This window comes from Amblyomma maculatum, chromosome 1 (assembly GCF_055883805.1).
Source record: "Amblyomma maculatum isolate TAMU_Amacu chromosome 1, ASM5588380v1, whole genome shotgun sequence".
In the NCBI taxonomy this organism is placed as follows: domain Eukaryota; kingdom Metazoa; phylum Arthropoda; class Arachnida; order Ixodida; family Ixodidae; genus Amblyomma; species Amblyomma maculatum.
In genome coordinates this window covers 140,818,923-140,831,109 of record NC_139344.1, presented here as the reverse complement: position 1 = coordinate 140,831,109, position 12,187 = coordinate 140,818,923, and the positions used below count along the sequence as shown (strand labels likewise).

At 44.6% G+C, this 12,187-nt stretch overlaps 1 protein-coding gene across 7 annotated transcripts in view; it reads left to right on the top strand.

Moving 5' to 3' along the window:
* Positions 1-12,187, top strand: part of LOC146204170 (uncharacterized) — a 158,351-nt gene that overhangs the window by 12,608 nt on the left and 133,556 nt on the right. For all 7 annotated transcript variants that reach the window (XM_084589109.1, XM_084589107.1, XM_084589112.1 and 4 more), the window contains exons 2-3: positions 4,918-5,160; positions 9,557-9,720. In XM_084589109.1, the coding sequence (XP_084445235.1) occupies positions 5,034-5,160; positions 9,557-9,720 (291 nt within the window). In that variant the 5' untranslated portion in view covers positions 4,918-5,033. The remainder of the gene's footprint in view (positions 1-4,917; positions 5,161-9,556; positions 9,721-12,187) is intronic.

Sequence of the window (12,187 nt, the reverse complement as noted above, 5' to 3'; positions counted from 1 at the left end):
AGGGCCATTAAAAGTAGTCTCTCTCACGTCATAACGTGAAAAACAAGACATAGAAACAAAACATCTTTTTTGATTGATTGAAAAAATTCTAGGTGACATTAACCTGTCAAAGTGATTGCTCTGCAGAGTGTGCTATGGTTAGACGTAAACAAACCGATGCTGTGCTTTTGAGTGTGCTTTGCAACAACCGAGACCAAGAAGAACCCCGCAAATGCTTCAATGATAGCAACTACGAACTTTGCAAAGACGACTACCGAGCAGCGCCAGTTTCGCCGGTGCAAAATGAGTGCTGCTGAAACGTCTGAAACTAAGTGCACTTGCATCGTTATAGCCCATTGTTTTCTGCCATTGCTGCTTGTGGGTTATGCTGAGCTATGAGGTATTTGAATACCCTCCTCCGAATAACAAACTTTCATTTAAGGATAGCATTCAGCCGAATGTCCACCTCGTTTTATCTTTCACTTCATATTTTTACTTGATTTTGCTACCTGTGGTGCCACCTGTCTTATCACGTGCCCGCTATTCAGTTATCATAGAAATTGCCGTGTGGCAGCAGTGCATCTCAGTGGCCTTTGAAAATTTCAGTGGCTGTTGACTTAATGGGCATTGAGATTGGCCGTGTGACAGGGGTATAACAAAGACAGCTCTCTACTGTTTGACAACTTACATGGTTATGTTGCTGTCCCATGGCATGGCCTCTTGTCGAGAGATTAACATTACAGTCTAAATGTGTATAATCTGGCAACAAAATAAAAAATATCCCCATACTAGCTGAACACTTGCTAACCACGTGCTTTCCATTTTTTTTTTCTTTTTTACTGCTGCTTTTGTTGTAATCTGTGTGTGATGCTCGGGCACTAGTGGTGTTTTTTAGTTTTCTCACAAAGTTGCATTCTGGCTGCTTCCATTTAATGGGAAAAGCAGCGGTATTGGTTTTCTCCATAAATGAACTGCTGCAGTGTACTGTGTTGCATGTGGTTATCTGCTGCTGCCCATGGGGTTTCAACTACTGTATGCAGGGCAGCAGTGTTGGTGTGTGCTGCTGCCACAGTTGTGCTTGTATTTTTTAACCCTTTTTTGTTTCCAAAAAATGCTGGGCTTATGCAGCATACCTAATTCAACTACTGCAGATAAGTAAGCTGTGGACAAATGTTTTATCCTACTGTAGCAGGCAGCACCAAATGGCAGTAAAAGAAAAAAAAAATCATGCTGATTTGTTAGGTTCAGACTAATTAATCTTTCAAAGCCATAACTGTGAGAGATTAAAAAAAAAAACATAGTTGCTAAATTGTGCACACTCAAGGCTCATTCACACTTGAAGTTGTGAAGGGCATGCGACGAGGGAACAGCTCAGCTCGACTGATGTCCACACTTGCAAATTTGACCAGCGGGTCGTTTTAAGTCATCTCATTCAGAACATGTCTTGTCTATCTTGACTGTTCGCCACATAGAGTAGAGCTAACTTCCGTTCACTTCAGCTTAGCCACTGATTGGCTACTGGTTCGCGACCAGCAGTTGCAAGACTGGAAAATCGAGCAGTGCTCAAACGGCCTGCAGTTGTCACTTTTCGACCAAAGCGGTCGCACAATCTCCTTGAGTCGCAAGTGTGACAATACCACATTAGGGACATCACTTCCTAAACTTCTCATTGTGATTTAGGCAAACAGTATGTAATAAATTACACTGGGCACTTGTTCCATTTTGTGCAACTACTAAGAGATCTGAATTCCCGCTTAGGAGAGTGGGTGTGTCTTGATGAAAACCACCCACGGGTTTTTCTGTCCCTGTTAACTGTTTATACTGCTCTTTTTCTCCCAAGATTTTGTTTAGTTCTCTAATTTCATTCGAATCTATTTCCGGTCACAGTGCAGTGTTTTCGGAGCCCTTTATGAAGTTTTCATACAGCCGAGGTTATCTTTCAGACAGCTGTTGTCACTAGTTGCTGTTAAGACATGTATCTCTTGGTTGGCAAAACCTGCAACAGCTTGTGTGCATTAGCCGACTGAAGAAGTGCGAATATTCTCCAGCAAAATTTGTTTGAGCGTAAATCAAGAAAGAATTCACTAAGAACTCCTGCTTCAAGTGTCAGTAACACTGTGAGCAGCCTTCAAGGGCACTACATTGGTGGCAGGTTTTTTTTTTTTTTTTTGCTCCCTTAGGTAGATGAAAAACTGAAATTGTTAGATGCTGGCTAACGGTCACACATGCAAGTGTCATATTACTACTGCAGCTGTTTCATGCACTCATGTTTGGAAACACCACCTGCTGGAAGCATGCTTGGCACCAGAACACTGCTGAAGCTCAACACACAAATACCCCTGTCAAGCATGCAAAATGAAGTGCACTTACGGCGAGTGTCACTTACGAAAAGTGCACTCTACCCCTGCTAAACTGTGTAACATAAGTGCACTTGCCAAAGTATGCACCCAGGTCGGAGTGCGTTTGCAAAACAGAGGGGCCGAATGCGTAGCCTTGCCGGCAGAAATTTCTTCGTCATAAATGTATTATCTAATTAGATATGTATAACAGTTGATTTTACGTGTTTTGTACATATTTCCATTTGAAAAATCGTATAAAACAATTCCTATTATAAAAGTAGCGATGGACAAAATATCAACGTGGTAACTGCGTAGGCAACTTCCACATTAAGCGTGATGCGCCACTGTGGCTATGCCACTTTCAGTTATGGGGCGTTTGTTATTGTTCATGGTGTTTGTTGATAGGGGGTCTCCGAATCATGGCCCGGTGTCGTTTTAAGCATTTTTTTAGTGTTTTACTACTTTAAAAAGCAGTTCTCTGAACTTCGTGCTTGGACGTTCCAATTTCTTTTTTAAAACATGCTTTTCAAATGCCAGTTTCGTACGAACGAGTGCTTATGCGAGTGCACTCCACTTTTCCATTTAGCACTGCATAGCGTAAAGTTGCTTTTGAGCTGCGAAGTACACTCCAGGTTAGTGCACTTTAACTTGAACGCTTGACTGGGGTACAAGATGCAGTGTGCTTTCAGAATGCCTCAAATTCATTGCAATGGCCATTGAAGTGTTATTGGCCATTACCGTGATAGAATTGCTCAAATTTTATAAAATATTGTCTAAAATATTAGTAACCAGTTTGACTGTGTGCAGTTTTTTTGTTGATTACGTGGAGATGGAATACTTTTTTTTGTCATTAGTGTCCATATAGGACTAGAGTGGCATACTGCACAGTACATGGGTAACTCCCATGCAAGTTAGTGAACTGATTAAAGTGACCTTAAACTGGATTTTTTTTCAAGTAACAAATTGAGCATATAACAGTAACATTTTATTGGTTTAGGTTTGTGTCTGAACGGGCCATGTTGTTGCTAATTAATGCAGTGCGAACTTTGAGCACATAGACATTTATAGTCGCTATCTTTGTTATCCTGGTTTCTTCAGCTGTACTCTAGTACTAATCTGTGTACAATGAGGAGGATGTGAAGTCTTCTTAGGAAAGTGAAGTATGTTTGGGACTTGGAAATAGCTTTGTCATTCCTAGCATTACAGGCATTTTTCTTGCCAGCTCTGTACAATGACTAAAGGGTGCAACAACATATTTTTACATATTGTCTTTTAAAATTTGTATACTGGTCACTGTCTGCTATTCATTTTTCTTGTTCTTTATTATTAGCTGAAACTTGTTTGTGTCAGTGTCTGGATGACTGGAGTCAACAGCTAGTTATTGTTCAGGTATATTTTTCTGTTTAAAACGGCAGATAGCCTCAATGCTCACTGAACTGCATAAGAAATATTGTTGATCTTGACAAAATTTGATGGGTTTTGTATGTTAACAGTTCTCATTTTGAAGTCAGCTTAAGGTGGTTAAAATTGCATGCTGAGTGTATACTCAATAAGGTTTTCTATTTGCTAGGCCATATTGTGTGTTATTACTGTACTTATTTCAGTAACTTTTTTTTTTCTTCAATGTTTGTGGTATTGTGCAGCTATTGTCCGTTGCAATCAGGCCAGCATGCCAGTGACCAGACCTGGTTTGAAAGCACACCTTGGTTAAGCAGCTGTCCATGCGCACAAAATTGAGAAGTAGCAGGATATCTTTTTAAAGTCTTTAAAACCAGCCTGAGCAGTGGTTATGGAGCTGTTACAGTGCCCTTCACCCACTCATATTCTTTGCAACAGATTGCATTTTTGCTGGGAAATTTCTTCACATGGTCTGTGAATTTGGTTGTGACTGCTTTTCAGAACTGTACTTTCGGTGACTGAATATGATTTCTGTTTTGTACCTGGTTGCACCGCTGATCTTGATACTTCTGTCCTTGCCCCGGATCTTGTGCCTTTCCCCAATCTTCGTAGCCCTGCCCTTCAATCTCTTCACTGCACCCTGCTGCCTTCTGAACTCACCACTGCTTTTATGCTCGAGTTGTGGACAGTTTCTTTGTTTATTTTCAGTTCTTTGCCGGCCTCAGGCTTCTATTACTGCGCTCTTATGTTTGGGCTTTTATTCTGTTTCTGATGTGTTCAGCGTCTCTTTGTAGAGCATGATACTGATGCCACTTTCCTTGTGTCACCTAATATGCTTCTTCAGGGTCCACTCACTGTTTCATGTAGCCACAGCAAAATGGGAAGGGAGTAGCTTACACAAGCCAAAGCCCTGATCTGGTTGTGCATGTTCCTCTTCTCTCACCCAAACTTTAGCAATGCTTTTAATGTGCACTTTGCCTTGTTCCTTGCCATTGGGTTCTTGCTACAAGCTACCTTGAATTGGCCTGAACAGTATAAGTTACCTTGTGCTGGCCAAATATAGTGGCTTCTTTCCCTGAGCTGATAAGTGTGTTGACAAAATGACATTTGCTTTTTATGCAGTTTGTTTTTTCACTTTTAATGCAACTTTTAACCTGTTTTCTTCTCTGGAATAAGTTTCTGTGTGTCATTGCATTTGCAGCCCAAGCAAAGGCGGGGAACGCTTGGAGGTGGTCATTTGGCTTGAGTGCAGTGTAAGAACAAGACTCAAGAAGGCAGCAAAGGCACTTTGGGAGCCCTTGAGCAAACAGAAGCAGCATGACATCTGTAGAGGAGCTACAAAAGCCAGTAATGGGCAGTAGTGGTGCAAGTGATGGTGAAGGCTCGGCTGATGGGAGTGCAGCTGGGCCAGATTCACCTGAATGCCCAGACAAGGCGCTAGAAGGTGACGTGGCTTTGTTTTTGTCATTGCTTCTATATTGTCACTACTTAGGGACACCGAGGACTACTTAGTCTAATTGCTGCAAAGCTGCGAGAGAATGGCTTTCCAAGCTATAAAGATGACAAGAAAGTGCCCCAGAATAAGTTCTGTGCCAAATATGTTCATTCTTGACCTTTTGGGGCCTGTTTTGAAAATAATGCAACTGTCATTTCCTATAATATGTTCTAATTTTCATTTTCAGTGAGAGTTGTATAGAGATTCCATTTGTAATATCAGTTAGCAAAGCACACCATGTTAGGGCCTCTACTCAGCAGTTAGGCTTGCTTCTCTGCTTGATAGCAGTGTCGTGTAGAAAATGGGTACAAGAGATTGAAGGCTCCATTCAAGCACACATCATGTTCACCATTTCTGTGCTTTTACAGCACTGTCACTGCCAGCAAGTTTCCAGGGCCACATAGCCAACCCAGCCTCTTTTGCGAAAAGGGATTACATAGCGTCTTTAGGAGAAGCATGACGTGCAGGGATGTGGCATACTTTTTCAGTGAACAGGAGTTTGATAAGCATGAGAAGTAGTACTATACTTTTTTTTTTTTTTTTTTTTTTTTGTATGGGGTTTCCAAGAGGAGGTTCTGACTACTCATAAACGGATTTGCTACAGTAGAATCTGGTGGTTCGAATGTCATGGGGTCACAGAAATTCATATTCGAAAATTCCGAAAAACTGTGCACTTGCTCGAGGAGGTAACAGAACTAAGGATTGCACAGAGTAACTGTAGAACTAATTAGGCAAAGGTTTCCAAGAACTATCCCCGTCTGCATCGAAAGGCGTCAGGCATTTACTTGCTGTTCGTCTCGTGGAGATAGAACTGCCGCAGGAATGGTATGCCCCAGCTTCTAGTCATTCCTGGTCATTAGAAACCATTCGTCGTTAAACGTCATTGATTTCTGACAGCAGCGCCGCAGCAGCAACTTCCTCTGACCACTGTCCACATGAACCAAAGGATAAGGCAGTATGTTTTGCATCGTTGTAGGGAAAAATCCAAAACACGTTGAAGACAGGCACCACGGCGCCGGTAGCATCTTATGTAGTCGTCACCCTGCTGAAGCAAAAGGTTCATTGCGGGTGGCAACGTCTAGTTTCGTTGACCATGTTGGGAGGAGGCAACCCCCTCTGTCTGTCTGTTGTCGTTGCAGGGATGAGTGGGCCCGTCCCGAATGAGTGGTCACAAAGGGAAGGGAAGCTCCCTAACTGGCGCCCGGAGCACTAGTTGCTGTGTACACGCATATCAATGATTTTCCACCAAAAGGCTGCACACTTCAGTCTCTGAACAGCAGGGGACAGAGACATAGGGGCTTTTGCATTATTCTTCACTCTCCTACACCTTAGCACAAGAAGTGCTGCCTCAAGTCCCCCAGCTACAGTAAAAGCTCGTTAATTCGACTCCCGTTAATTTGGAAAATCGGATAATTCGACGATAATTCGGACAACTTCGGGCAGCTACCGAGGCTCGAAAACGAAAATAAGACGAACGCGGCGCAATAGCGATACCCAAAAGCAGCATCGCCATGGACATCAGTTAATCAACTTGGCTCGACTTGTGGCTGGATGGGCGCTTTTTCTTGTTTTTTCACGAGTTGATGTTACTAGCGGTGCCATTTTATCATTTTGCTGACTGAACAACATTGAAGTTGTTTTTTTGCCGCCCAACACTACATCGGCCCTCCAACCGATGGACCAAGGTATAATTCAGTATGTGAAGACTAAATACCGCAGGCGCGTGCTGGAATGCATGCTACTGTGCAATGAAGCCGGCAAGCAGTACGACGTGGATCATCTGAGCGCGGTCAACATTCTTGCCTACGTTTGGAAGAACACGCCTGTGCACGTCATCGCTAACTGTTTTCGACACAGTGGCTTTGTTTTGCCTGAGCCCTGCAATGACACAGTGGCAGAAGTGTCGCCAGACGGCAATGCAGATGACTGCCCAGATTTCGGAGGTGTGCTGCCGGATGCGGTGACACTCGCCGATTACATCAGCATTGATGACGGCGTTGCTACAGCCGGCTCTCTAACTGAGGAAGAAATTGTCCGGGACGTACTGCACGGCGAAGATTCGGAGGAGGAAGAGGGGCTACGAGAGGAGCAGCCTTGGCCCCCTCGCACTGTGAAGGAAGCAGCAGAGGCCCTCGTTGTGTTAGAGGAATTTTGTTGGGGCACTGCAGATGGCATGCGCGCTGCTGAGCACCTGGAAGGACTGAGGAAAATAGTATCCGCGCGGGTTTCTGCGGGAAAGCAGATAAGCATCCGTGATTACTTTAAGATTTACTTTAAAGGTATGTTGAGATAAAATCGTGCATGTTTTTTTTTTTTTTTGTTCTCCCGATAATTCGGACATTCGGTTAATTCGGACATATCTTACGGTCCCTAAAAGTCCGAATTAACGAGCTTTAACTGTATCTGTCTTTTGCCTCTCGCCTTTGAGTAGTGATTCCGCGTTCATGACTTTAATCTTTCTGAGCCTGCCAACAAGAGCACTCTTTGAAAGCAATGTCGCGGCTCATTCTCCGGGACCTGAAGCGGGGCGCAGTTATGACAGTCTATCAATCGAAAGCACCGATAAAAAACATTTCCAGCCAGCCTCTTTGTCAGCTGAGGAACCAAAAAAAAAAAAAAAAAAGGAGAAACACCATTAAAGAAAAGCGGCGGCTTTGCATGCATCTTTACACAACTGTTCCTCCTCCTTCAGAAGTCCTGCTCTTTATGCATGTGTGGCGGTGCCTGACACGTGCTCCTGCGTGGGCAGGCTGCACAGACTCCACAGTCAGCCATTTGAAGCCGCCGCTGTGCGTAGGTAATCCCATTCTCGGGAAGAGCAAGTGGTGTCACGAAATTCCTATTCACAAGGGGGTCCGTGACATCAGAAGCAATGGCTTGAAAGAAAAAGTTGATCGACTTGGGGAGTCATACTGGTGTCCTTCTGGTCGAGAGCTAGGTGCGCACTGAAGAATGTTCATTCAGGGCGATAGTTTAGAGGGCATGTGCAGCAGCCTAGTAGCATCGCCAGTTACTGCTGTCACATTGTATTCTTGAGGATCCAGGTAGAACGAGAAAAAGAAGATGGCTTACACAGTATGAAAAAGCACTGAACAAGGGTAAGGGGGGGGGGGGGGGGGAAGGCTCAGTTGGCAGGTTGAGCCAACCTTTCAACAAGGGGACTTGTCTTTGTCTGGGCAAAGCGATCATCACTGACAGGGGTTTAAATACGCTTCTGCTTCTGAAGAAAAGCTGGAGAGGAGGGAAAGTGGGTGAGAAGAAAGTAGATCAAGGAGTGTGGAGGGGGAGGATGAGTGAGAAGAAAGTAGGTCATGGAGTGGAAAAAAAATATTAAAAATATAAAATGTTTCTTATGTATTTCTCAGCCTGAAACCAGGGATCCTGTGGCCTGCAAAAGAAATAAAAGCGGCAGTACCAGGAAAAACGACAATACAAGATGGATGATTAGTTGCCACCTAAGCAGGTTCGGTGCAGATACACCTTTCTTAAAAAGGGACAGGCTTTGCAAAGGGCCCTGTTAAGGAATATATCTGCAGGGGAACAATTCTTACATCCCCAAAAAGGGGAGGGGGGCAGAAGGACAAAGAAACGGAATGATAACTGCACAGTGAACCATAACTGGCTCTCAAAAAAAAAAAGATTCGAGGGTTAACTCAAGTAGGAAGTGATAAGGAGGAAACGTGTTTGGAGAAACAAGCTCTTGGCTGCATTGAATATTTGTAGCTTACCATGAATGATAGCTGTATCAGGTTCTGGAATTTCAAGACTACAATAATTACCCTCGGCACTGTGCTTCAACAATTGTTGTGGCTATTTCCAAACGTGCAGCTTATGCTATTGCGGAGGGCATAGAGTGTACATGTGCTGTCAATAAACTTTACAAATAACGCTATGTGGGATTGTTTTCCCAAATAATAAAGGTGCAGAGGGAATATATTTAAGGTATTCTAACGTTTCTTTAGAGATATTTATTCCTCCTGGTTCCAATGTTCTACATTTATGAATTAGATTTGCCCCTCTATATTTTTTTCCCTTGCAGATTTAAAGTCTGACTAGAGAAGATATAATTTCTTCGAACTTGTGGTCTTCTTGATTGAAATGCTGGGAAACTGCTTTTGGGAGGTTTTTGTCTTTGTCTGTCCGATGACTATTAAGCCTTATGTTCATTGGTTGCCCTGTCTCTCCGATGTACTGCTTATGACAGAAGGAGCATTCTAGAAAATAGACAACGTTTGCAGATGTGCAGTTAAAGCCTGATTTTGTGAAAAGTGTTAAGTTTAGAGAACAGGGCTGAAATGAACAGCAGTGCTAAATGCTGACATGATAGTCGGTTTTTGTGATGCAGAGGAGGAACTGGTGGCTGAGAGAAAGAGCGAGGAAGCAGCAGTGGAAGAACCTCAAGCTACTGCTGTAACACCAAGCCACTCTCCTAGGGGCTGCAGTGAGGGGGTTGTTGAGAGTGAGGAAGAGGGCGCTGTTCATAGCCCAGAGTCTTCACCGCATCTGCACGTGAGTCTCACTTAAATGGTTATTCTACTACCATCCATGCTTTCATTAGGGCAAGGGTGGGACAGCTGTGCCAATTATGTCATTTTGATACAAATGCAAATTTTTTGCATCAGTAGGCTCCAAAAATATTAGTCTAATTATGCCGACTTGCATCGAAAGAAGCCAGGTTCTCTATTCTGAGCTTGCGTCGTTGATGAATGTGTGTTGCTATCTCCCCGACCTCGAGTCGTCTGATTGATGGAAACTCCGGAGCCGGAAGTGGTAGTGGCATCCGGTTCCGGGGATTTTACCAATCCGATGACTCGAGGTCGAGGAGACAGCGGCACTTCCGATAACGACTCAAACTCAGAATAGAGACCTAGGTAAGCGCGGCACACGTTACTTAAATGCCCTGTATGTCGTGGCTTCTAGGGAGACCATGCATTCTAAGTAGTTTTCGAAGGTCGTTCTGTATACAGTCGCCCACCGATTTTTCGGCCACCCAATTTTTCGGACATGCTTGATTATTCGGACATTTTCCCGGCCCCAGGACATACCTTATAAACTCAATGTAATAGCTGCTCAAAATTTCGGACACTCTAAGGAGGGCTATTCGATTTTTCGGACATTCCAAGCGTCAGCCGGGCCAACTGCCACACATTTTGAGCGGTGTCGCCGCCATCTTGTTTGTTTCCTTCTTCCTTCGATAGCCTCGAAACCAGTGCCGGCCTTGCGTGCCGCTCCTCAGCTAAACTGACGCTCGATCGAGGCTATATTATTTGCCTAGCAGCTTCTGTTTCTGGGACGTCGCTGCTCGCCACCGGAGTGCTTTTTTTTTTTTTTTTCTTTTAGCGTGATTGCTTCGACTGCCTGTTTCTCTGAGTGTTTGCCGAGCGTAGTGAGTAGGCCAAGCCGCGGTCGTGCGGATGCGAGAACTACGTTCTGTCGCTACTGTGGCTTGCATTTAATTGAATCGGCTTCAGTTCTTCAAGAAGCTGTTTCCGGATTTTATAAGGAGTTTTTTTTTTTGCCTGCAACGCTGCTGCGAGAAGGCACTCAACGGAGCCCGCGTTGTGATCCAGTGGTTGGTACGGTGGTGGTGTGCCTCGACAGTGGGAAAACCTGCTCTGTCGATTTGCTTGGAGCACTTAGTATGCTCGCTGATGTGTGGAAGTCGATGGCACCCACAACGCTTGCCAATTGCTTCCGCCACGCGGATTTGTGCTGAATGACAAAGTCGGCTGCCTTGGACGAGGAGAGCGTCGTCGAGCAGCTGTCAGGCAGTGAGTAGCTCATTCACGACCTTCGCACTGCTGGTGTTGAAATTCCATCGGCCGTCTCGTTTTGAGAGTTCACAGACGTGGACCACGGTTTGGAACTGTGCGCTGGGTTCACAGGTGCAGAAATTATTCGCCAAGTGTTTGTGGAGTCTGAGAGCGACGACGACAACTCACCTGCAGCAGCGCAGCCGACGCAAGCTGAGCTGATGCAAGCGTAATTCAGGCGGACCTGTTAGCACGGAAGCGGAGCATGATGCAGAAAAGCATTGATGACTTTTTCTGGCCTCAAAGTGAAGAATAGGCCATAAATAGAGCTTTTTTTGTGCACATTTGTTTTTTCGGGCTGCTCGATTTTTCGGACATTTTCGTGGTCCGTTGAGAGTCCGAAAAATCGGTCGTCGACTATATATGGAGATTACGGGATTTATTGTCTTCTGGAACTCGTAGCCAGCCATCGCAGATTTTAGAGAGGGTTCACTGGTTTCAGCACTTCACAACACTCGCATCAGTTGACATACTTTTTTTTTTATGGCATTGACAGTCAGCATGTTTGGTGGGGCTAGGTAGAGCTTGCACGAAATTGACAGCAGTTGAGAACTGTAATGAAATCATTGAAGGCAGGGGAGACCTGTTGGGTACTAGCGAGTCTGGGAAAACAAGCTTGTGCAGAGCCACATGGCATGTCATAGCGTTGGGCCACGATGCAGGCAGTGAGTGGCGATGAATGCGCTGGAGGAGAGGGCGAACGAGTTCCAGTGCTGTGGTAACTTTCAGTCAAGATACTTGGTGAAACACAGCACTTGTGGAAACACGTGTATATCGTTGCACGGACTAAGCTGCTGCATGTGTGTTTTGTTGGGGTTGTTTCATTCCACGGCATTTTTGTATATTAATCAGAACTCTGGAATTGTGTTTTAAGGCGTTAGAGGCAGTTAAGAAGAACGTAGATGACAAAAGCTAAAGTTCTGGAGGCAGCCCTGCGCAATAGCATCTCGTGCAGTGTGGCTCAAGGCAGCATCCGGCAGTCTGGTTGTCTTTTATGTGTCTTCATTCGATTTATGAAGGCATTTTCTCTGAATGCGTGCATAATGCATTTCGCAAGCAGTGCTCTGCCTTCAGGTACCGCAAGAATGGCATGGCGTAAGTGGCCCGGCACTCTTAACAGCCACAAATTGCCCCTTTGTTTTCCTGGGGCGTCCTGTTACATT